The 25519-nt window shown below is 48.1% G+C and overlaps 1 protein-coding gene across 1 annotated transcript in view; it reads left to right on the top strand.

The window, feature by feature from the left end:
* Positions 1-25519, top strand: part of ZNF536 (zinc finger protein 536) — a gene marked incomplete at its 3' end in the record, with an annotated part of 228782 nt that overhangs the window by 79453 nt on the left and 123810 nt on the right. Inside the window, exon 3 of the mRNA XM_082677651.1 lies at positions 7109-8677. Coding sequence (XP_082533777.1) covers positions 7109-8677 — 1569 coding nt within the window. The remainder of the gene's footprint in view (positions 1-7108; positions 8678-25519) is intronic.

The raw sequence follows: 25519 nt of genomic DNA, 5'->3' as shown, positions 1-25519 counted from the left end.
ATGAAAGTTCAGCCCGCCTAAGCTAGGTGCCTTCAGCCTGATACACACACAGCTCACCTTTGATGCTTTTGCGTCTCCTCTTCTGGTGAGGTTACCAGGCTGTTTCAACATTTATAAAAGCACATTGAATAAATGTTCAGAAAAGGATTGGTTAAAATGGGCGCTCTTCCCATTTCCTCTTCTAAAAGGAGAGCATTGAGTTATTCTTAGTGGGGGACAGATACCTGCGTAGTGATGAGAAAACAAAAAGACCCATTTGCCCGAAAGGAGACGATTCCTTTTTTTCTTTTTGTTTTGAATTAAAATTCTGTCGTTTTTCTAAGATGAACTAAAAGCCCATTTCCTTCTTCCACAGTCCCCCATCCTTGCTTTTCCTGCCTTAATGACATCCCAAACTTTTGTTGAAAATAATTGATTGAATTTAAATTTCCTTAAAAGTTTAAGAGGTAACGTTACAGTATAAATTTCCTACCAAACACTAAGTAGGGAAATATCCATTAGTGAAATTAACTACAGTTTCTAGGTAGCTAACAATGTACCGTATACAGTAGGGCATGTCTAATGAACACTGCAGTGGGTGATATTTCATTATACAAATTAATGCTCACATTTTAATGGGAAAGTCACATAATGAATCTCGGCTTCAGTGACAGCAATTAGAGACACAGATTGTCCCCTTCTGGACAAGGCACTGTTTAGCAATAAGCAGCTGTGTGAAAAGTGTTCAGGTTTACAGCACATATATGCTTTGGGGGAATTAGTGTACAATTTATATTAATGTACTGAAGCTTCTCTGCAAAGGCACGACCGTATTTATCTCTCCTGGTATTAACTAAGTAAAGACATGTAGAAAGACTAAATAAATATCAAATAGAGGATGCAAATACGGGAAAATATTAGGTTACCCAACTTAAAAGTGAAAACACTTTTGGGGTTTTAACACACACACACACGAGAAAGTTAGAAACATGAAGCCGTTCTTAAAAGCTTGATACAGGGATTTCCAACGAGAATAAAATGAATCCCCCTGTTATTTTTGGAGAAGCACTATAGGGAACTTGCTCTGAATAGTTCCAGAATAACTCCCCAGAACAGTGAGGTTTCCTTGAATATCAAGTGCAAAGTGAGGCTCAGAATGATGAAAGACATGACCATGTAAAAATAGGTACAATGAACTAATTAAACCACTTGGTCATATATTTCTTAAAATTTATGATACAACGACTTGGAGAAGTTATCAATGATATTCCAGAATTGAATATACATCTTATGCCATGTGTCAGTGGGTAGCTGGTTTAATGTAAGATGGTTCCAATAATTTCATTAGACCATGGAGTGATGAACTGATGATTTTTTAAATTTATTCCGCCTTTTCTAGCAAAACTCCCTTTTCTAGAAATGCATTGTTTGGGCCCACTTCTTATTCCTTTAAAATATTGTGAGAAGTTTCCCCACAGAAACCTACTGTTGTGGTTCCCTGCTTCCTTTGGTAGGTGAATGGCTCAACACTGGTCATCCTTTTCCCAGACACAAGTTTCATAGACCAGACCTGGTCTGCAGAACAGGGTCTTTGGCCCTCTCTGTGTTTGAAAAAGTTTTTAAGTACGTGCCAATATTTTAAAACTGGGATATTGCATGTAGAAATCTGGAAGCAAGGCTTTCCTTAGATAGAGGTCCTTGTGTCCACTGCTGGTGGCATTGGGTGGCAGTGGCCCTCCAGGAGAGGTGGGTGGCCCCCACCCCGCTGTTTCGCACACTCATCGTCTGCTCAGCTCTGAAAGCATCTGAGTGTATGGCTCCTGCAACAGGCAGATGCAAAGACATTGAATGCGAACATCGTGGAGGTGACCAGAGGGCTCATGTCACCCTGCAAAGCCTTGGGAAGTCTGTCCGATTCCCCCCAGTAGATTTGGACTCACTTATGGGTCTGAGGACAGAGCTGCAGGGTCTGAGGTTGTCTGGGCCACGGGGCTGCACAGAACGTCTTTCCGAGTCTCAGGCAGAGCCCTTCCCCGGGCGGGAGCAGGCTGGGTGGGATGACGTTGACTAAGAAGCAGCTCTTAGCACAGGACTCGGCGTTTGTCAGTCGACGAAACCGAAGAGCAGACCTTGCCCATACCTCAGAGCCCGCTGAATGTGCTGACAGGTTTTTCCCACCCAGTCCAGGCCACTGTTGTGAGACATTTGCCTCCTGAGTGCTCTGAAATGTGCCCTCCAGGGAGGTTGCTTGGGAAACAGCTGGACTGTTTCCAGTGAAACGAGACCTTTGGGTGGCCAGGCTTCCCCAGGGGGATGTGCTCACCCCTGGGTCTGCCCACCAGAAACGCACCCCAGCCGGGGCTAGTGGTGGTCTCAAAAGCATTTCCTTGCACCCTTTGTAGTGATGAAGCCCAGGAAAGGCTTTAAGGCAGAGGACGATAGTGGTTATCCAAATCATTTAGGGGTTATAAAGAAAACAAAATCAGGTTTTTGTTCATTTTTAAAACGAAACGTCCAAAGCGGGTGGGTTTATCCCACGCAGCTCACTCTCGAGCATTTATCTGGGGAATTGGGTGGTAGGGGGCAGTCACCCAAATAGAGCCTCTCAGGAACTTGGAGGTGGAACCACGTGGAGAAACCACTGCGAGGGCTGTTCCAGGGTATGTGCACGGGCGGTGCATGGAAGGCTTTCTAGAGCCTGTGCAGTCAAGATAATCCTTGAGGACTCCCGTTAAGTGGCCCCGAATTTACCAGGGCCTGGATCCTTGGAGGCTTAGATGCTAAGAATTAACCATTCTTGTTTCTCAGATGTGGCCTCTTTTCCCTGGAACAGTGGTGGTCAAGGCCTGTTTTTAACTTTAAAAGAACAGTGGGTCAAGTGAAGAGATCCTCTCCTGCACTGTGTGATGCGTATGTGATGTGTGGGATGTGTGTGTGATGTGTGGTGTGTGTTTGTGATGTGTGGTGTTTGTTTGTGACGTGTGTGTGTGTATGTGATGTATGGTGTGTATGTGTGTGTGTGTGATGTGTGGGGTGTGTGTGTGATGTATGTGTGTGTGTATGATGTGTAGTGTGTGATGTGTGTGTGTGATGTGTGATGTGTGTGTGTGGTGTGTATGTGTGTGTGTGATGTGTGCTGTGTATGTGTGTGTGTGTATCTGATGTGTGGTGTGTGTGTGATGTGTGGTGTGTGTGTGTGGTGTGTGTGTATGTGGTGTGGTGTGTGTGTGTGTGTGGTGTATGTGATGTGTAATGTGTGTGATGTGTGTGGGGTGTGTGTGTGGTGTGTGTGTGGTATGTATGTGGTGTCTGTGATGTGTAGTGTGTGTGTATGTGTGTGATGTGTGGTGTGTGTGTGGTAAGTATGTGATGTGTGGTGTGTGCATGATGTGTGTGTGTGGTGTGTGTGTGTGATGTGTGGTGTGTGGTGTATGTGTGGTGTGTGATGTGTGGTGTGTGTGTGGTGTGTGATGTGTGGTGTGTGATGTGTGGTGTGTGTGTGGTGTGTGATGTGTGGTGTGTGATGTGTGGTGTGTGTGTGGTGTGTGATGTGTGGTGTGTGATGTGTGGTGTGTGTGTGGTGTGTGATGTGTGGTGTGTGATGTGTGGTGTGTGTGTGATGTGTGGTGTGTGATGTGGTGTGTGTGTGTGTGATGTGTGGTGTGTGTGTGGTGTGTATGTGATGTGTAGTGTGTGTGATGTGTGGTGTGTGTGTGGTGTGTGTGATTGTGCGTGTGTATGTGTGTGATGTGTGGTGTGTGTGTGTGGTGAGTATGTGATGTGTGGTGTGTGTGTGATGTGTGGTGTGTGTGTGTGTGATGTGTGGTGTTTGTGTGTATGTGGTGTGTGGTGTGTATGTGTGGTGTGTATGTGATGTGTAGTGTGTGTGATGTGTGGTGTGTGTGTGGTGTGTGTGACTGTGCATGTGTATGTGTGTGATGTGTGGTGTGTGGTTGTGGTGAGTATGTGACGTGTGGTGTATGTGTGTGATGTTTGGTGTGTGTGTTTGTAATGTATGTTGTGTGTATGTATGACGTGTGGTGTGTGTGAGTGTATGTGTGTGTGGTATGTGTGCCTCTTTCTGTAATGATCCTATGATATGTGTCCTCTCAAAGCCGTGAGAGTAGGGGCCTTGTCTCTTTGGTTCTTCACTCAATTCCCAGCACCAAGAGCAGTACTTGGGGGGTAGGGGGTGCTCATTCAATAGAGACTGTGTGAACGAATCCATGTGTTTCCCGGTGTGCGGGTACATACCTGTATGGACACGTATGCCTCTGGCATCATTCAGGAGACTTTGTCTAGCCCTTGACATGACTTTTAGAGTTGACATGATGCCATAGAGAACATGTGCTCCGACTTGCCACATTATAGGTCGGGGAAGCAAAGGTCCCAAGATAGGAATGCCCAGTGGAGCAAAAATAACACAGGTTCTCTGTCCCCAGTCCAGACTCTCCAAATGCCTCCTGGGGTCCAGAGGTCCAGACTAGCTTCCCTGCTACACTGTTCCACAGTACTGACCTCAAAGAGTACTTCCCAGGGAGGCTCTGTGTAGTGGTTTCCCACCCAGGCGCCACAGAGGGTCACGTGGGGGCCTTTGAAAGACCCCAGAGCCCAGTCTGTCCCGGGAACTCAGAATTTCTGGAGGTGGAAGTGGGACCAGGTATCAGCACTTTTGAAAGCTCCCCAAGCTGTTCCACTTTGGTTTTTCAAAATGTAATGTTTAGAGTTTTAGCATCAGAATCATCAGGGGCACTTACTAGAAGCACCCACTTCTGGACCCACCCCAGACCCAGGGAATCAGAACTGCTCTGCCTTAGGTCCCAGAACTGGTGTTTTATACTCTCCTGGGGATTCAAGGCTCAATACAGTCTGACAACCACTGCTGCAGTGAGCATTTCAAGTGTGTGTCCCTTGGAAATCTACGCACATCTTCCGAGCATCCCTGCAGTCAGCCAGGAAAGGCAGTCCCCGCTCCACCCAGGCCTGGAGGGAAGGTCTACACTTTCTCTCTGCATCTCCTGCTGACGGATGCCCATGCATGCTCTACAAACCCTTTGCCAGATGCACTTAATCGTTTCCAGGTGCACTTTTGAAATGCAACCCGAGTCTCATCCAGTACCTGTAGGCACCTCTGCCAACTCTCACTGCAGGGCCCTCCCCCCGGGTTTACATCAACCTGTGGGCCAGGATCTTGAGTTCCTCATCAGGCTCTCCTACCACAAGCCCCACAGACACCCCCTCAGCTTCAGGGGCTGCCTCTTCTCCAACTGGCACTGGACTTCTAGGTCAGCCCGGAAGTACCCCGTCCACAGTGCCCATCCCACTGAGGGTCCCCTAGTCTCCGGTGAGATGTCCAAATAGCAGTGGCTGAAGTGAATCCAAGCCTCACACGGGGATTGACTTCAAGAAGTGGGAAATGGTGCCTGAAGCCGTTTGTACCTTTACATCAAAGGGGAGTGAGTCTTCCTCTAGATCCATGTCATTGGTCTAGAGACAACGTGACCTTGTCATTCAGAGAAAGAGATCCCCAGATGGGAATCTGATGTGTCCAGAGGAAACCTTCAGCTGCTCGTAGGAGGGAAAGAGGAGCACACAGCCACCATTTGATGAGGCAGGCATAGCTTCTCCCAGGCTGGAGCGCACAGTCTGGAGGTGACCTGGAGTCCTCTGCTCAGAACCTGGGCTGGTGGTCCTCTTATTTACAAAATGCATGCATCCCCCCCACCCCACCCCCAACAAGTGCCTTACCCCCAAATGGCCTATGCCTGGAGAGCCGGGAGTCACGGCGTCAGCTGAGACTAGACACAGTAAAATGTCTCCAGAATACACCATTCACCCACGACTTGCTGTTGCTTTTAGATCAGTGTGTTTTACGATAGAATAGAGGAAGCCGTGGGGGATGCTTGAATTTCCTCGGAGAATTAATTGTGGATATTGACAGGGAGTTGTTGTGAACAAGCTCGTGGGAACTCTAACAGACCCGTTCCTTCCAGAGAGCTTTTCGATTCCAAAGTCCAGAGAAGACCCTGGATTGCGAACACATTCTTGGAATATATTTACATCCGCATTTGTTTACCCTCCCCTTTTCCTCTCTCCTACAACGTAGGCAGGTCTAAGTTGTATGTTATGGTATCTTTCCCATAGTAGAAAGAACAATAGAAGTTGTGTGTTGGATTTAAATAAATATTTAATTCATGAAAATGATCTTATATGTTTTAAAAGTCTTTAAAGCTATTTTTATTCTCTAGAAAGTGCTTGTTATAGGTAAATTACACATTTTACTACCAGAGCATTAGGTTTGCCATTAGTACAAATTTAAGGCACTACAAAGACCAGTAGATAATGTTAATTCCAAATACAGAAACTAAATATATTTTGTGCCTTTTTATTACTCATTTTCTTTTAAGTTTTATTGACTGCTTTTTATCTTAACTATATGTCTTTACATGCTGCAATCATAATGCACTGTAATGGTATTAATATTTTAGAGAATCGGTATTTATAGTTCTTTATTTAGAAACAATGCAGTAGGTCTGCGGATATCTGAGCCCGTCTGGAATGGTGCCCTCCAAATAATGATAAATTACTTGTGCAGTATGCCATTTGCTAATTATATCCATGATTTACTGCAGAGCAAGACTTAAATCATTCATTTCAGTCTTGCGTAACAGTGCCATAAAATTTTTAGGTTTAAAAATGGTTTCCATGTGTATAATTTAAACAAATTTTAGAGCTATTGTATACACAAAATATTGCAAACACCCATTTGTTACATACTTTGTCTTTTTAAACTTCTACTTTTAATGATCACTGTGGTTGAAATTATTATGCTTAATTTTCATAATCATAGCTTTTAAATCTACAGCCGTTTTCACATGTTAGATAAAGAAAAAGATAGCTAATTGTGTGTAGATAGTATGTCATTCCTGAATAGTCCCAAATGGTACAAAATCATTAAAAAAGCTTAAGAGTACGAATTATTCTTCTATTAAAAAACAGTTGTTCTCTAACTAATTATTAGTTTGAGCTGCTTTGTTTCCAAGAACAAATGTTGATCCTTCTAGCCTTGTTCAGCACACCAAAATGAGATTAACACTTTTTTTTTTCTCCTTATACCAAAATCTTGCAGGTGAGAAACCCTACAAATGTCCCCACTGTGATTATGCCGGCACCCAATCAGCCTCCTTAAAATATCACCTAGAGCGGCACCACCGGGAGCGGCAGAACGGAGCCGGGCCACTGTCTGGGCAGCCCCTGAACCAAGACCACAGGGACGAGCTGTCCAACAAAGCTGCTTTGTTTATCAGGCCAGACATCCTGAGGGGCGCCTTTAAGGGTCTCCCCGGAATCGACTTCAGAGGTGGCCCTGCATCTCAGCAGTGGACATCAGGGGTGTTCTCATCTGGAGATCACTCAGGGCAGGCCACTGGCTTGTCTTCTGAGGCTCCTTCAGACGCTCTGAAAGGTACCGACCTTCCTTCCAAAAGCACCCACTTCTCCGAAATCGGGAGAGCTTATCAAAGTATCGTGAACAACGGTGTGAATTTCCAAGGGTCCTTGCAAGCGTTCATGGACAGCTTTGTCCTAAGCTCCTTGAAGAAGGAGAAGGACATGAAGGACAAAGCCCTATCTGACCCTCCTTCCATGAAGGTCCACGGGGCAGACGGTGGCGAGGAGAAGGCGGGCGGCAAGGCAGCCCCCAGGAAGTCTGAGAAGTCTCAGTACGAGCCCCTGGACTTGTCCGTGCGGCCGGACGCCGCCTCCCTCCCAGGCTCCTCGGTGACTGTACAAGACAGCATCGCGTGGCATGGCTGCTTGTTTTGTGCTTTCACAACGTCCTCTATGGAGCTGATGGCCCTTCATCTCCAGGCCAACCACCTGGGCAAATCGAAACGCAAAGATAGCGCCGTCGGGGTGACGGTCAATTGCAAAGACCAAGCCCGGGAGGCCGGTAAAGTGGCCTTGTTGCCCTCGGTACAATCAAGCAAAGAGATGGCGCTTGCCAACATGATGGGGCCTCTAGACTCGGCTTCTGAAAAGATGGCCCAAGGACAGGTCAAAGAGACTCTGGGGGAGCAGAAGGGTGGCCCATGGCCTGGCCACGTGGACCCCACATTCTGTAACTTCCCGTCAGACTTCTACAAGCAGTTCGGTGTTTACCCAGGTCTGCTGGGCTCGGGGGCCTCCAGTTCCTGCACCAACAGGGAGCCCGACGGGAAAGCCCACTTGGAAGATGATGCCCCGATCCTGATCCCTGAAACCACAAATAAGAACACTACTGATGACCTCTCGGACATCGCCTCCTCAGAGGACATGGACTCCTCCAAAGGAGAAAACAACGAGGAAGAGGATATCGACACGGAGCCGGAGGTGATGAGCAAGCCGCCTGCCCTGAGCAAGGACGGGGGCAGCGACGGTGGGGATGGCCTGCTGCCCGCAGGCGCCCCACAGCCCATCCAGGGACTGGTCTCCCCTCTACCCCAGGCATCGGAGAAGCAGTGGCACAGCCCGGGCCTTCTTCCAGCCCAGGACCCCGTGGCGAGCCTGCCCAAGCCAGAGCGGGGGCCCCAGGGCCTGGAGAAGCCGATGAATGTGCTGTCGGTCCTCAGGGCCTACAGCGCCGATGGCTTAGCAGCCTTTAACGGACTTGCAAGTAGCACAGCAAATTCTGGATGTATCAAGAGGCCAGACTTGTGTGGTAAGTTTTAGAATCCTCTTCCTTTAGTTCATTTCCCAAAACATCAGTGCTGATTTGTGCATTTTTAAAAAATGGGGTAGACTTATCCATGAGCAGATTTTGAACTACACGTAAGAACTACCCCGACTATGCTGTGTATGCAATATAGACAATCATGAGAGTCAACTTCATTTAGAAGTGTCGGACCTCGTACTTTCGTGTTTCAGTTTGCATCATTGTGATCTGAAATGCCTGTACGGAAGGCATGGAAAAGGGGGCGGGGTCTCACAGTGTGCACTACTCCTGTTTTTAACCCATAACTTGAGGGGGAAAGGAAAAATTTCAAAAAACAAAAAGAGAAAGAGACATGGTAACTTGCAAACTTTTCAGTCTTTTCAACTTATGCATAAGATGCCTAAAGACAATCCCTTACTGCTTTGCTAAGCCAAACCTGCTTTCTGAAACTTTTCTTGATAATGACTTGAGGATACTAAAATCATATCACACTAACCACAATGTAGAAATGAAATGGCCCTCTCTCCAAACAGGGAGATGGTGTGGGGTATTTGTGATTCATCTTCAGACATACCAAATGGCAGTTACTGTGACTTTGGCCTTCTATTATTGCCTTCTGTCTGTCTGTGTCTTCACCTGTTGTTCGAACAAGAATGTACATTATGAAGTCCCTGGTGAGCAGGGCTGTGATCCTGTGTGTCTTGGATTTACGCCTCTGCCTGATCTTGTTAGCAAACTGGCGCTTCTTTACCTCCTTAAAGAATATGGTTACTCCAAAGTAATTCCAGATCTTAACAAGTAATGCTAGATTTGAAGCCTAGACCTGCATCAAATCAATGTCGGCGTGGGCAGGGAGGATCAAAGTCATTCTCTTGTCACCCAGATATTCTTACTCGAAAGCCTTTCTCGGAATCGAAGCTCAGTACGTTATTCCCAGCCCCAAATATCCTCACTAGAGACAAATGACCACGGTCTCTTTCCATCTGTAATCTGTGAATGAATTTCTGTGACTTTACTTCACTTGTTGAAAAAAGGAAGGAAAGAAGGAAAGAAGGGAGGAAGGAAAGGAGAGAAGAAGGAAGGAAAATGGGTGGAAGGGAGTAGTATTTAACTTCTGAATCCTGACGTTCCTTTTAGCACAGAGTGGGATTCAGCAAGCTGGACTCAGTTCATAATTTAAATTGATGTATTTCTTTTTCCCTCTCCTTCCCTAATTCACTAAGAACTGGATCAAGCAGTCAGAAATATTTTTTGAATTGTCAAAAATCACTAAATGGATTTCTGAGAGCTCAAAAAAATATTGACAGTTCCTTATGCTGAATGATTCATAAGGCCCCATTAACCAGCACCCCAGATCTATTTTTAGCCACATACAATTCATTACTTTTGAAGCTGTTAAAAACAATATTTAAAAGAAAGAGAAAAGAGTTTTATGTCAGTCCAATTTTTTTTTTGCTCTTTTTTTTTTATTGTTGTTTTTAAGTTTGTGATTGGAGTGCTTTCTTTTTTATTGTTGTTTGGGGTTTTTTTTTTTAAGTCTATTTTCAGTTCTTTCAAATACCTACGTAGGACCCATAGTTCCTGCCAGGAATCCATGAATCAGAAAAGATCAAAACCTGGCATGTTTATAAGCTCATTATTATTGAAATGAGCTCATATTACCCCTATTAATTTTCCCATCGTCCTATCAATGCCGAAGGAAGGCTGCCCGCCTTTGAGGAAGCGTGCCCACTTGTGTCCTTTTGCACCAGGCGAGGGTGGAGGGGAAGGCAGCACCAGGAAGCCCTTTCCTCTGAGCTGCAGCTCTTAGGCCCTTTTACCCCCTCCCAGAATAGCAGCTCACCACACTTCCCTGACATTTCCAGGGTACGTGCAAAAACAACTTGCTTAGTCAACCTTTCAGCCATTGGGCAAAAGAGCCGGAGATGTAAGTCATGGCCTCTCTCCCAAAAGGGGAGTGAAGACCCTCAGGCCAGCCAGGCCCCAAGGCACCTGGTCGCTTCCCAGCGGACGGTCCAGGTCCTACGGATCCACCTTGAACTCATGGTGAGATGCCAAAACTAACTCCTGCCAAAAAATGTCTATTTTTAGAGCGCACAAGTTCTGCATTTCATTTATCCTAATTTCTTCTGCATCCTCCCTCTTGCTTTAGCTTGGGAGCAGGCAAGGAAGGCCCTTCTCTGGCCTTTGTGTTTGCTTGGTTGGGGTGGAAGCCCTGTCCTTTCGCCTCCAGGGTGGCCTGACTCTGTCCAGTTCTCATTCCCCCTTCCCACACCTGGCCCACCATAATCAAAATCCTCTTCTTGTTTTCTTACTGGCTGCTGTGACCCAGGAGGGCCAGGCATATTCATCCTTCCTAAGAGTTGATATCTGTGAGGAAAACTTAAACCCACTGAGCTACAAAGGGGGCATTTGAGGACATTTTTTCTTACTGCCTAGTTTACTGCCTTTCTAGCATTGCAAAAAGCACAAGCGATAGTTGAAAACTTCAAACTCCCATTGGCTTGACTTTGCCAGGGTGGAAATGATATTGGCACAAGGAATCAAATATTCCTAATGTTTATTCCCTCCTCTCTGCTCCACTCAGAGTAGATATGGATTTCCAAACTGGCCCAGCAGCTTAATAGCTGGTTTCCTCAAGAAGCTGGGCTTTGCCTAACCAAAGAATTATTCTGACAGTTCTAAACTTAAGAGAGTTTGGGGTCTGATTTGATCTGGTTAGTAAACCCAAATCCCCACTTTGACACCCTTAGAAACAGGCTTGTGGGAGGAGCTAATGTCTGTCTGTTTCTATTCTCATGAGTGTAGAAGTATTAGAAGAAGCATCAGTAAAGACGTTGTTCAAATCACATAGACCGTCCCCGCCCACGCCACCCCCCTACTAGAGCTCAGTGGCTCTGCTGACACATGCTGGTAAGTGGAGAAGGTGGCTTCTAACCCTAAGTCTGTGGGTGATCTTCACGCTATAGGCCCTGCTTCTGGATGCTTCCTTAATTCTGCATGCCCGCTTTCTGACTTTTAAAACTCTGGTCTTTCATTCCTTGGTGTCATGGACCTGGGGTCCTGGACAATGTGTGCTGTCCACTGCTAGGCAACCCAGCCAGCCGGGTAGGGGAAGTATGTAGCGTGTGCCAACATTGAGAGCTTGAGCATGAATTTTCAAAAGATCAGAGGCACGCTACAGATGACCCCGAGGAGGAGATTGAGCCATCCTGGGTTAAGCTGAAGGACATGCACTGTTGCTTCTAGAGCGAGTCAGTTCCCACTCTGGGCCTCGTTACAAGAAATTGTGCTCCAATCAAAGTCCCCATTTCGTGCGGTGGTTTCCAGACTCCAGGCATGGCCTACCTTTCTTTATTCTGTCGAAGAGCATAACGTACAAGGGCACTCCCGGCTGTTGGAGAACTCGGATGTGCCCTCGGTGTTTGGGGAATGGATTTGACCTTGGTTTTGTAATGGGACAAGATCCATGTGAGTATTTAATAAGGGGGGTAAGGGCAGACCAGGGCAGCGTCACATCCACTGACAAGACAAGGCAGACAGCCCCTTTGTCCAGCCTGAGAAATCTGACAAACTATTGGGGCAGCCAGTAGCTCGGAGATCTGAGAGTGCTCTGGTGGGCCCTAGTCAGCACAGAGGCTGGGCTGCACAGCACCTGGGGGGCTGGCTGCATGGCCCAGGTACAGAGCTTGCTTCACTCCAGAGTTTGTGGATTTAGAAAGAAACCCTTACTTTTGCTTTTGAACCTGAGACAGATGTCTGGGAGCCATCGTGTACTGAGTCTTGCAAGCAGAGTTTGCTCTGTGTGTTCTTTGGTGAGCCCAGGGGTAGGGTTGATGGGGAAGAACTAAAATCAAATTAAGGGAACATGAGTGAGAAGAGTGCAACCCCCTTACTCTTCGAAGCTCTGCTCTGGAGTTGCCGCCACTCAGGGAAGCCCGGCTGAGTGAGGAGAATCTATCAGCTTGTCTGTTGTGGGCATGAGGCCCTTGTGTTGTGGCTGCCAGACTAAGTGACCCACCAGAGCGGGGAGGAAGCCAGTGAGAAGCAGGGTCATTACCAGCAATAGCCCCAGTATTCCCAGTTGGGGGGAACCTGGCTTCCCTGACCCAAGTTATGCCTGCGACCCTGGATTCTCTCATAGCAATGAGAAAATTAGGACTCCCTTCCTGAAAAAAAAAAGATGGGGTCTACTTAAACCTCTGTACCTCATGTATTCTGAAATGTGTGATGAAATGAACCAGGATAACGAAGCTGAACTATTTTAAAAGGTGACTCTGTCCTCCAGAAACCTTGTTGATTTCTCAGCATAGGCAGTCTGAAAATATTCAGGAGTGGGCAACTGTTTTCTTAGAAGGCCAGAGAGCCCTTAGGCTTGCAGGCCCTGTGGTCTCTGCTGGGCAGCACAAAGCGGACAGTAAGCAATAAGGAAGCAAATGGGCATGGATGCGTTCCAATAAACTTCATTTACTAACACAGACAGTGGGCTAGAATTGGCCCACAGATCCAAGTTTGCTGGCCCCTGCGCTAGTATAAAGAAGGTTGTGTTGCTGTGGTCATCCTAGAGAAGACATGTGAAAGCCGTCCTCTGCTACCCCACTGGCCAGTGAGATGACGCAGGCAGGACCCAGGCCAGCAGCTACAACGTTCCATCTATTGCCATTTAATGCCAGAGATCTGAGAGATTTTGCAGAGAGAGAGAGAGAGAGAGAGAGAGAGAGAGGACTTGTAGACCCAGGTGGCCTGGAGTAGCTATTTCTGGAAGGTCACATCTCTACCTATGCATCAGAGACTTCCAGGGCTCTGAAAGGCTGCCCCCCATCATGGCCAATGTGGGCAGAGGAGGAAGACACAGGAGCTCTTTCTTGGCTCCGAGGTGAGCTTGATGGACAGAAGTGTGAGGATAAAAAGAGGCAATGGATGTATAAGAGCTTGGATAAATGGTTCTCAGTGGAGCTGGTATTTTCTGGAAGGGGTGAACATCCGCACGAGGGTATCACAAGGAGATGACGTCACTGCCCAAATGTCTTTTGGTTGCAGTCATCCCTTTAGCACTGAGCAGGCACAAATCTTACTTTCCATCAATGTTATGGAGGCACATCTCATTTCCTTGGGTCTGCCTTGCCAAGCCATTGACAGCCATTTCTTGGTATGTGGGAACACTAGCTTAGAAGACAGTTCTGACAATTTTGTGTTGACGTCTCATTGCCATGGTCTCACCGTTTCAGTTTCTACCCGATTCTTCTCCTGTTAGAAGGCAAGTGCTTTGGAGTAGGAAATAAGTCCTGCCTCCTCAGTCTTTGGCCAATAAATGGCTAAGGTCTGTGGTCAGTTAGGAATTTTCAAGGGAGCAGTGGTGGAGTATGTGAAAACACTGCACATGTGTGTATGAAGACACCGGAGCGTGGGCTACTGGTGCACAGCCTATGACAGTTGGTACATTTTTGCAGATGACCTTAAGTTCTAAGGTGTGACCCTGAAGCCATCAGGTGCTAATGGAGAAAGGCGGTTAAATTAGTTAAATGGCAGAGGACGAGAACCACAGAATCCAAATTTGCCAAGCAGACAGGTGCCCGGGCTCAGCCAACACATGTGAAGGCAGTGAACCTAGGAGGCCCGGGGAACCTCTGCTGTAAGGTCCTGTCTCTAGAGCTGCCATGCTTTATTTAAAGCCAAGTGAGCAATCATTCTTCTCTTCCTCTTCTTCACGAGATGACTCTCTTGTGTGTTGGCTGGCAGAGACTGTTGATAAAGCACTTTTGCACTCGCTTTCTTTGCCCGATTTTATCATTTACAGGTTGGTCTCTGATTTCCGTAGTCCAGCCCGCGCCCAGTAATAATGTGTGTCCAGAGCCTGATGTCAGGCCTCAGTAGAGAGGACCACTTGGCTTGTCCTGAAGTCCAAGGGCAGATCCTTTCAATTAATGCAAATCACCACCCCTCCTGCCTGCTCTGCCCAGGCTGGCTGCTGCGCAACTAGCTGCAGGGCCTTTCCCTTGAACTCTGGTGGGACAAAGCACAGGTGCTGTCCCCCGGGGTCTCCCACGGAAACCAGCACCCCGGGCAGGCTCTCCCTTGCCCTCATCCAGAGGCTCTCTGTGTGCACCATGTTGACGAAGAGGCATCCTCTTCGCATGGCAGCCCACTCCAAACTCTTTCGGCATTCTATTCGTCCCCTTCCCTCTTTTTAAGTTAAATGGGAATGCCACTGACATGATGTCGTTTGCACTGCAGGATGACAGAACTGTTGTGTGAATACCATTGTATTTGCCAAATGGTCCACTCGTCATTTCAGAACAAACAAATGGATGGTGTCTGTAAGTCGGCAAACACTGGTGACATTTAGCCTTGTTTATGTTCCTTTCCTTTTGCTGCATATTTTTGGCTCCAAAAGCTACCGTCTGAATCAACAGTGCCTCCAAAGCAGGAGAAAAGTCTGGTAGCTTTCATTTTAGTTGCCGTGTCCATGTTCTCTTTGGATCGTGTGATACCTACTGCCCAGGATCAAGCCTGAGGTGGGAGAAGAGACCGACCAAGCTCTTTGGTTCAAAACATATATACGATGTTTTTCCTCCCTAATGATGACTTCAAATTGGGAGGGAGGAAGAGAATGCTGAGAGAAGAGAGTGTTGTCAGAACGGACACCCACATCCCTGGGGAAATGCAAACTGTCCAGGCAGGCCCAGCCACCGCCACATGCAGTAGGAGCTCTGTGACCCCGTGGCTGTCTTGAGCTGTGTGTGGGTACTCCGGGCTTAAGTTCCGGGGTCTACCTTCTTAGGCTACTGAATCAAAGTGGTGGTTGGCGCGGGCAGCCGTCTAGCTGCCACGTGTGCCACGGGCCACATCTTAACTGCTGAAGGAACCAGGTTCTTTGTTTTTTATCTTCAGATGCTATGTGCCAAGCCCAGGTTTCAAATAAGTAGTAATTTTCTCCTATTACTTAGCGCTGATCAACAGCACCTCTGCATCTAATTGCCGACCTGCTCTAATCACATGGGCCCTTCTTGCTTTAGCCAGAGGCAGAAGGACCGAATTTTATAAATATTGCTGTATTGTCATTATCCCATTAAACAATTAGGGAATGTGGCCCTGCCCTTGCTTTCAAATCCCTCTGGCCCACGTGGTTTCTGGACTGTTTAATGAATCTGCACATTTTCTTGCAGGTAAGTGACACCCCCTGTTCTAGTCGGTCTAGCTGGACTTGCCCTTGTCTGTTCGTGCTCCTCGGTGGCTATCTGCAGCTTGTTAATCGTGTAAAGTCAAGAGAAGACTGTATACACATATGTGTGTTGAATAAATAATTACTATTGGCATAGGTATGTGTATACACATGGTACACCAACCTACGGTATATATAGCAAAGAATCAGGGAGGCTAAAAATACTGCCCCATATGTTCCACTATTAGCGAAGGGTGGTGAAGGCTTAGTAACTTGAACGGGAGAGAAAATTCCCTCCGAGTCATGAATTCTGCATGACACACGCTGGTGGATTCGAGGTCCCTTCACCTGTGGAAACCCTGATGGGGGGCCTGCTCAGCACAGCTTCTAGAGGCGGGCCCTGCGATGGTCTCGTTGGCATTACTGCTTGTGTCTGATTGTCCTGTATTTTGTAACACTTTAGAGAATACAGAAAAGTGCAGTAATTATCTTTCTCCATAGTATTTAAGCAGTAATATTGCTAGTTTAATATTGTGTCAGGTCGTCATGTTAACCAGGAACAGATGACGTAAAATTCCAGTGAATAGCACCTTGATATCCACTCCTTAAAAATGGTGATTGAAGCAAAATGTGTAAACTTGTACCAGGTTATCGTGTGCTTTGGAATAGAGTATTGTTGAAGTAATTAGAAGATATATGAAGGTGTTCCTGGTAATGAAGGCATGTAAGTTATAATAATTGTAGCTTTCTGAATAAGTGTCAAACTATATCTTTAAGTGTGCTGTATGCTGAGTTACAAGTTAGGTCATTTATGAATGGAATGTAAAACAATACTAAAAATGCTTCAATAACTTATCTTGGTATTGCTAATAAAAAAAAGCTGTGAAACATTAGTGCAGTTTTGAGTCATTATGTTAATTCACTCCACAACACCCTCCACCCTTTGACATCCCTCTGTCGGGAGCCTCAACAGGACATTCAGGGAAACTAGTGATGCTGTCCCACGGTTTGTTTTCTGGGCCACCTACTGCATTTTCCACCCATCTTCAGGTGGACCCAGGAGTTACAATTCCTAAACATACAAATGTCAAGGCACCTCCTGATTTGGGTGGGGTGACCGTGGCGGGTCCAGGGAGTGCATCTCTCTGTACCAGTGTCTCTCGGGTGTGTGTCTAGACCGCATGATGGCTCACAGGCCCTGTGGGGGTCTGTGCAGGCCGCTGTCCCTCATCCCCGGTGTGGAGGACTACATCTGCCTGGCCTTCCTGCAGCAAACCTTAACATTTTCTTTTCATCCTGTGAAGAGTAGTTTTACACGGAAAGGTAGTTGGAATTGTTGGAGCGTGGAGTATTTTTGTCCACTGAGATTTTTTGGTTGTGCCCTGGTCTGTCGTACAGGCTTCTGCCTGCCCCGCCCTCCACCCCATCATGGCGGGAAGGGTGCAGGAAGGAAGGATTTCACTTTCCTTTTGTATTTTGCTTAGTTTTTTTTGTCCATGGGCTGGACTTCAGGCCCCTCTGCCACTTCAACGGTGTTTCCAAGCTTCTCTGATTGGGTCTGTTTTGTAAACTTCTAAATTCCATGCTCACCCTGCTCCCTGGCTAACGGCTCCTGGTGGGGGGAAAGGTATTATCATCGTTTGACGGAATCCCAAGCCCCAAGCTTGGTCCCCACATTCCAGATAAACAAAGTGTCCTGTGTACAAGGGGCTGGAAGCCCAGAACTGTCCATTTGAACAAGCCTGGCCTTAGCAGCAGGACAACTGTATCACCTTGACTGCTGGAAACATTCCCTCCAGTATTTCTCATGAAAACTGTTCATGTGATCCCAACCCCAAAAACCATATAGTACAGGATTAGATTGTCTCTTATCTGGGGGGAAGAGGTGAGAAGTGAGAGGTTCTGAGGCTGAGAATATGATTCTGTTTACGTGAAGCTGAGAAAACGGACTGTGGGTTCTTATGGAAAACGTGATGGACCCCCAAATGCCCAGCCAAGGTAAAGCGAAGTGACCCCAGCCACCAGGTCCTGGTCCATGGCCACATCGACCTGAGCTTTCACCAGCAGTGTACAGGCATAGCCTGAACCAAAAGAAAGACTCCGGTGGAATTTCGTCTTTGTTTCCAATGACCCCTGAGTCTGGGGAACTGCCCTAGGGACGAGAATTCATCTCTGCCCTTTCCTGGGTCCCCGCCTCCTGCTGGCCCCCCGAGGCCTGCATCACTTCCCCACGCACACCAAGCCTCTGTGAGGGGTGTTGTGTGCTCCCTCCTTCAGGGCCTGAAGCCACGTTGGGTTTTAGATGCCACATTTGCAGCTCCCAAGGAGAGGTCACCACCATCTAACTCTGTGAAGGCAAGGGGCACCCTCTGCACCCCCCAGACCAATGCCTCCAGCCTGGAGATGTGGCCAGGACCAGAGGGCTCTGTTGAAGGGCTCAGGGTTGAACACATCGCCCCCGGCTCTGTTCTTCATTTACAGCCTTGCTGTGCACTCTGCGAAACCTTGCTGACACCACAGCACTGGCCTTGCCAGTCCGGCAGGGGTGGGGCTGGGGGTCCAGTGCAGCATGAGTGGCCGGGCCTTGGCAACAGAGGCAGAGCCGCTGCAGGGAACAGATCATCCTGGCTTCTCACCCTGATGGCAGGAAGGCTCTTCGAGCCCCTTATCCAGGCATCTGTGTTCCCTGTTCCCTCCACGAGGGCCCAATCCCCCTAAGGGGGTCTCCATGCATTTCTACTTCAAAAGCAGGGGGTATTTCCTGGGTTGCTCCCCCAGGGGACTTCTCAAGCTTAGAGGAGACCTTTGTGGATTCTCTTCTCCTGTTTTTTATGAGCCTCTTCCCCACTTTCATTTCATGACCCTCCCTCCCCCTGCTCTCCCCATTCCCACCCACCTCCCCCTCATTCCCCTCATTCCTGCTGCCTCTGGGGAAGAACTCCCTTCTCACCAGTTGCGTGTTCTTGGGAACATCCTGTCTGTGGCTGTGAGGGCGCTGGGTGCATCCAGGCCTCTGGGATGGGCTGACTTCATTCACGGCTCAACATGGGGGCCAGCTGTCCTGTTTCTGGAAGCCTGCCACCCCACCCCCGCCAATCCCCGCTTGGCATTATAACAAGCCCGACCCGTTTGCGCTCAGGTTTGGGGCAGCCCCAAGCATCTCCTATTTACTCTGCCCTTGGCCCTACAGCCTAAACCCTTCTAAGCCGCGGTGGCCCACTGGTCTGAGGTGGAAAGAGGCCCCCTTTGTAGAGGGGAGTGGAGTTTCAAGGAGGTAACTGCCGTGAGATGGGATAGGCCGAGGGAGGAGAAGGCGCTGTGCAGCTCATGGTGAAACCCAGTCTTCAAGTCCACGTCTTCAATTACTCGTGCTGCGAAATGTGTTTGCTTTGATGAAATTCAAATGCTCTGGTGCAGGGAAAAAGAATTTAAACTTTGGGAGACGATTACTGCTCACCTATAGTCACTTTTTCTCAAAGACACATCACGATGATTAAACTACATCCCTAAATATGCAGCCGCACGTGGGCAGTGTTGTCTCTGCATGAGCAGATTCTGCTTCTTGAGCAAACAGTGTGCATTTTCAAGGTTAAAGTTGGGGAACTCTGCACAGCTATTTCATTAGCAAAAATCTCCATTTGTGCACCCGGAAATTGGCTGGCTTATGAGGAGTTTGTCTTTCATGCTCTTTGTGGAGTTGTTCAGACACACCCATCTAATGGTAACCCACTGCTCACAAGGTTAAGTTTTCTTTTTGAACTTCTGTTGTTGTCAAATTAATATAATATGCTCTCAATTATCCACATAAAAGGAGAAAGGCAACCAAGCGGGGAAAGAAAATTTGCAATTAATTTACCAAATTATTGCTCTTTTTATATGATGGACAAGTAGCTTTTCTCTTTTGACTCAAGTATTTTGTATGTCCTGGGGGGAGTGCTAGGGCAAACACAACAAGGACGAGCCATCCAAGGTGTCCCTGCACCTGGGGCTGGGATGGAGTCTGGTGTCTTCTGGGGTGCAGAGGCCTTGGTGTTGAATCAGGGGTTCACAGAATATGGGAATCTTTCTTGTCCAGGAGAGTCCATCTATCTTCTCAGTCTTCTAGGAGCCCACTGCTCACCTAGCTGGCGTCTCCCAAGAGCAGACCTGAGATAAGGACCTGGGTGCAGGTCATTTATGTGGGAGGCGATCCAGGGAGGCATGGGGTGAGGGGCCTAACAACAGGGTTGCCACTGCTCAGGGACTGGGCTTTGTGCCCTGGGAGTCCTCTAGGACACTATGTGAAGTTCACCTCAGAATCACCCCTGAGGGCTGAAGAAGCTCTGCAGCTCTCAGTCAGTAGTTGAGGGTCACTGCAGCTCATGCAACAGCCAAGCAGTCTTCTCATGGTCAGAGAGAAACAAGAGGCCATTGCGTCCCAGAGAACCAGAGGGGAAGGGGTGGGGCACTGACAGAACCCACCACAAGTGGGAACCCCTTGGCCTGAAGGTTTTCACACCCCGGTGCACTGCAGAAGGCCACCAATCTTCTAGAGCCCAGGATGAGGGCAGATACACACTCCAAGATGCCTTGTGGGAAGTGAACTGCAGATTTTAAATATTGAGGCATGCACTCAGCTTAGGACCAGGCTTCCTGGAGGCTGGATGGAGGGCAGTATCTACAGCTGTTGAGCTCCAAGGAGCTTGGACAAATCCCCTCAGTACCCTCCTGTGTCTCAAATTCTATGGCTTTCAGGAGCCCTTGTAGCTTTTACTTTTCAGGTGACCCTCTAGGACCTGGTCAGTCCTAGAGTCCTCATGAGCACTGACTCCTGCAGGGCCCCGGATGTGGGCACCCAGCTGGTCTTTCCACAAGCACATGAACATGTGGGGTTTCAGTTTGGGCATGGGGCATGTGAATACTTGCTTCATCATCAAGACATTTTTATTAACTCATAAGAAGAGCATCAAGGCATTTCTCTTTTAATTCTGAAAGTCAATCAAACTATTTTATTTTAAAGAGGGAGTCAATAAAACTGAATCTTTGGGTTCATAGTAGTGCAAGAAAAACCTGATTATTTGACTTTTCTTCTTTGCCATTTTCCAACCTCTTGTATTCACAACCGAGCTTGAGAAGATAGCATTTTTCATGATGATTAAGGTTTCTTCAAGTGCTTTACAGATATCAATTTTATAATCTATTCTGTTCCTCTTTGGAAAGTATGTAGTCCCTCTTGGGAGCCCCCCTCTCCCACCCAACACTCCAACCCAGTAACAGAGGGAGAGGAAGGAGGTATGGAGAGATGAGGGGTCATGCCGTACTCCATGCATGGGGCACAAGGAACAGGTCACATCCTCCTCCATACCTGTGACCTTTCCACTGTTCCAACCTCAGAGTTCCTTTGGCCACTCCAAGTGGCAAGCTGTTGGCTAGCAAGCCCCCCTAGTTTGGGACAGTGTATACTATCTCCAACTTTGAGCCCCTCAAGTCCTTGGCTTTTTGCTTTTGATTGAATGTAACTTGATTGCCTCTAGTTTTTCATCCATCAAAGGATACACTTGTGTACCCTTGTACATCCTCAAGACAATAAAATGAATATGAATAAGTTGGAGGCTGGCAAGTCACCCACATTTTAGTTATTTTAGGATTTCTGCTGCCGTGCAGGTCTCAGGCAGGGCTCCCATGAGGACTCATACCCCCTAAGACCTTGCCAAGTGGGTGGAGAATCTGGGTGCAGTATTGCAAAGCAGGGAGCCCCTCATCCTTGCCAACCTGTACTCACCACATGAAGGCCTTTGTCTAGACAGCCTCACTGGGATTCTTTTCCATCCTCAGCGTGAACACCTCCACAGAGGAAGCTGTGCTCTGTCTCAGTGATCCCATTCCTGGGATGTGCAGACATCACCCCTGTTCGCTTCAACTGAGCTCCTTGCCCTGTTTTCTAATGCTGCAAAGGATTGACAATTAGGAGATTTTTAAATTTTTCTAGTGGTCAACTAGTAGGAATAAGATTCTTGTACCATGGCTTTTTGCTTTACATGGAAACTTTGGGAGTGTTGTCTCAAAACCACACTCAGGCAATTAATTTTAAATCACAGGGGAATTTTCTTGAGGGCTTTGGGATACATGCCCTCACAGAGTGAGTTATCCTCTCTCCTTTGAAGAGGCGAACACCTGGATTTCCCTAATGTTGGGTGGTTTTGTGAAGCCCCAGCTCTGTTTCATGACACTGGGTTTTTCTACAGGAGATGCATGAGTGCAGAGGCAGGCTGACCACGGCATCCTGGAACACATGGGAGGGAAAGGGTCTTTGGATTTGGTGGGAAGAGACGTTCTCTCCCAGTGGTGGGAAGAGACGTTCCTGTGGGCACAGTGCGTCCAGTCGGGCTTGCGCAGGCCTGACAGCCTGACAGAGCCAGGGAGCAGGTGGGACCTGTAGGCCTTGGAATCCCCAGACTGGATGTACTCCAGCCATCTGTCCCACGGACAGTCTGGAGGGGTGGGCAAGCCCCAGGGGCCTGGGATGGGAGGAAGGGAAGAGAGCGAGCGCCCCAGTGGGACCAAGAGCAGAAAAGACCAGACAATGAGAGAGGGCTGAAGAGCAGAGAGACAGAGATGCAGATGGAGAGAGAAAGGAGAGAGTAGGAGGTGAGGTCGAAGAGGAGAGAAGGGAAAAGGCAGGAAAAAGGGAAACTGGAGACCTGGGAAGATAAAAGGGCAGGAAAGGAGACAGTAAAAGGAGAGAAAATCAGTATGAACAGAGAAAGAGGAAGAAGAGAAAAGCCAGCAGAAAGGAGAGGATGGAGGCAGGGAGGAACTTTCTGGAAGCCGCCCGTGGTTTGGAGGTGCTGGTCGGAAGGGCTGCTTGTGTGGGCAGCGCTAGGGTGCTCACCGCCTGGGTGAAGAGGTGGAGTGACTAGGGCGGGGGGAGAGGCTTTAGAGCAGCACCCGGTGGCCCAGGCCGGCTTCCCAGCAGCACCCTCCGCATGCTCCCCGACCTCCAGCTTCAGGAGGAAACCTGCTGCAGCTCAATCAGAATTATTTACAAGATAATGGTCCATTGTTTGCCCTAAGACAGATGTTGACTGTGGGAACTTTGTGTTTTATGCTCCTTTCCCTGCTCTGCCTTCACTGGGTGCAGATGGGATCGAAGTAATGTGAGTTATTATTCCCAGAACTGGAAATTCAGAGGTGCCTTCACCCCAGCCTAGGCTTGGCTGGGCAGCCGAGCTGGGCTGGCACCAGTCAGGCAGGAAGTGTGTGTGGGGGGAACAGTCGCTGCTGGTGGAGGGGTCAGCCCCCGGGGCCTGTGGTCCGCCTTCAAGCCCCTTGAGGCAGCCTGTTCCCTTGAGGGGCGGGTCGGTGCAATCGCCTTTTCTGGTGGACAGGAAGGGCGCTCTCTGATTAAGATGCACTTGCTGTTTGTTGAGTCAGGAGGTCACCATTTACGTCTCAAAAGGAAGGTGGCCATCTGGCCCTCTTCTTGCCGAAAGGAAAGAGCAGTCCCTCTGGGGTGGGGGCTTTGTAGCCCCCCTTTATTTAAACTTACGAGAAGGCTTTCTCTCGTCTTCTGGGGTTACTTGGAGGGCCAGCTCTGAACATGTGACTCCCTCCTTCCTCCCCCAAGGGTGGGGTTGACCAGATGAATGCCTGTCCACCTACTGACCCAGAGAGAGCCTGTCCTGCAGGAGGAAAGATGGGACAGTGTGGAAAGATATCCCTGTTACTTATGGACTCGGTCCTAGCCTCGCCCTCCAGGTAGGTGGGCCACCCCAGTGTAGGCCCATCTTCACGGGAAGGCCCTCGCACCAGCTGGTCCTTCTTCAGCCTTTCTGGTTCCCAGTCACTTCTGCATAACCAAACTCACCGGGTCAGCAGAACCCATCTTATGAATGAGGAAACTGAGGTCACGACATGTCAGGTGACTTGCCCAATGTTATTTTTCTACTCAATGGAAAAGCCTTCCAACTTCTTAAGTCGTGAGCATTCTGTTAAAGAGCCTCTCTGAGCCCCAACTTAGTCAGTGCACACGGGCACCAGGTGACTGCCCTGCAGCATCAGGGACAGCAAGTGACGGAGACACATGTGTCTGGGGCTGTGCTCTGAGCCTGGCAAAGAGCACGTGCTAGATGATAGCGACTGGTATTATCAGCTATATTATACCTCTTCTATAATATGTAGTTGACCCTTGACCAATGCAGGGGTTTGGGGTGCTGACCCCCACACAGCTGACAATCTGTGTATAACTTTTCACTCCCTATGAAACTTAACTACTAATAGCCTACGGTTGGCTGGAAGCCTTACCCGTAACATAAATATTTAACCCATATTTTGTACATTGTATTATATACTGTATTCGTACAATAAAGTGAGCTAAAGAAAAGGAAATGTCATTAAGAAAATCATAAGGAAGAGAAAATACATTTACAGTACATATGCGTATTTATTGAAAAATACGTGCGTGTAAGTGGACCCGAGCCGCTCAAATCCACGTTGTTCAAAGGTCAGCGGTATTGCGTTTCCAATATCAGGCTCTGACAAAAAAAAAATAAAAGAGTCAAAGTAATACAATATCATAGAGTCACATTTGGATGCTAAAACCAACCAGTAGTGGAGACAAGAAAGCCACTTTCATGGCAGCTGAGTGGAATCAGGCCTGCCATTTGGAGAGGCCGAGGATGTCCGATGGCCATCACTCCTAACGCTGCCCCCGCCCCCGGATGTCTTGAAAAGTTACCAGAAAGCAGTTATAACCCGAAGGTTTTGTCCCATTCCAAACCTAGCATCTTGGCTCTGGTGTTTAAGGACAGTGACAGTTTCCCCCTTGATCTCCCCATGCCCAAGGAATTATCCCCTTACCTTCACCTGTAGGATCGGGACTTCTGAGCTATCTATCCTTCCATCTACCAAGTTTGGTTTTAAATAATAAATACTTAACTATGTGCCAGGGCCAACTCCCATTCTAAATACCTTACATAGACAATGCAAATGTTATTCTTTCATTTAATCCTTATAAAAATCCAGTGAGGTAGATGTAACTTTTACTGTTCCAGTTTTACATATGGGAGATGGAGGCACAGAGAAGCCACTTACCTTACCCAAGGGGACTCAGCAAGTAGGTGAAGAGGCTGAGATTCAGGCAGGCAGGGGAGACCCCTGAGGGGGACATTTTGCTGCCTCACCTTGTGGTGCTTCCCTGAGCCTTTAACCCTTGATGGGATGCGTCAAAAATGAATAAACCAACCAACCAATAAATAAAAATCGCCTGATCTTGCCATCCTGTAGCTCTGGGTCCCAGGAGAAGATGCGGCAATTTCAAGCAGAGATGCCATTCACAGACAGAACCTGGGGCTTGTCATCCAGGAGTAAGCAGGGTGGGGCACCGGGTGCGGTCAGGTGTGCTCCATGTGACCGAGCTGGCCTAGAACTTGCCTGTGACCCTGAGCAGGTCTCTTCCCATCCCCTCAGGGTCCTCACCTCTTCATCCACTGGATCATCCCAAGATTCCTTCCATCTCCCAGTCGGTGAATGAATTATTCTTAGGACTGTATTTATTATACTTCTCAGCCTCAGGGAAAAAACTGTGTCTCCCTCGCCCTCCCCAAAGTGAGAGGGCCTCAAGGAAACCTGACCCCTCACCTTGCAATTGTTCCCTGAGGTCCAGGTGGGGGAGAGTGGAGAGTGGGTGGCCCAAGGCACCAGTAGAC

The sequence above is a fragment of the Grampus griseus genome, assembly GCF_964374135.1.
Source record: "Grampus griseus genome assembly, chromosome: 19".
In the NCBI taxonomy this organism is placed as follows: domain Eukaryota; kingdom Metazoa; phylum Chordata; class Mammalia; order Artiodactyla; family Delphinidae; genus Grampus; species Grampus griseus.
This window is presented reverse-complemented; position numbering and strand designations above follow the sequence as displayed.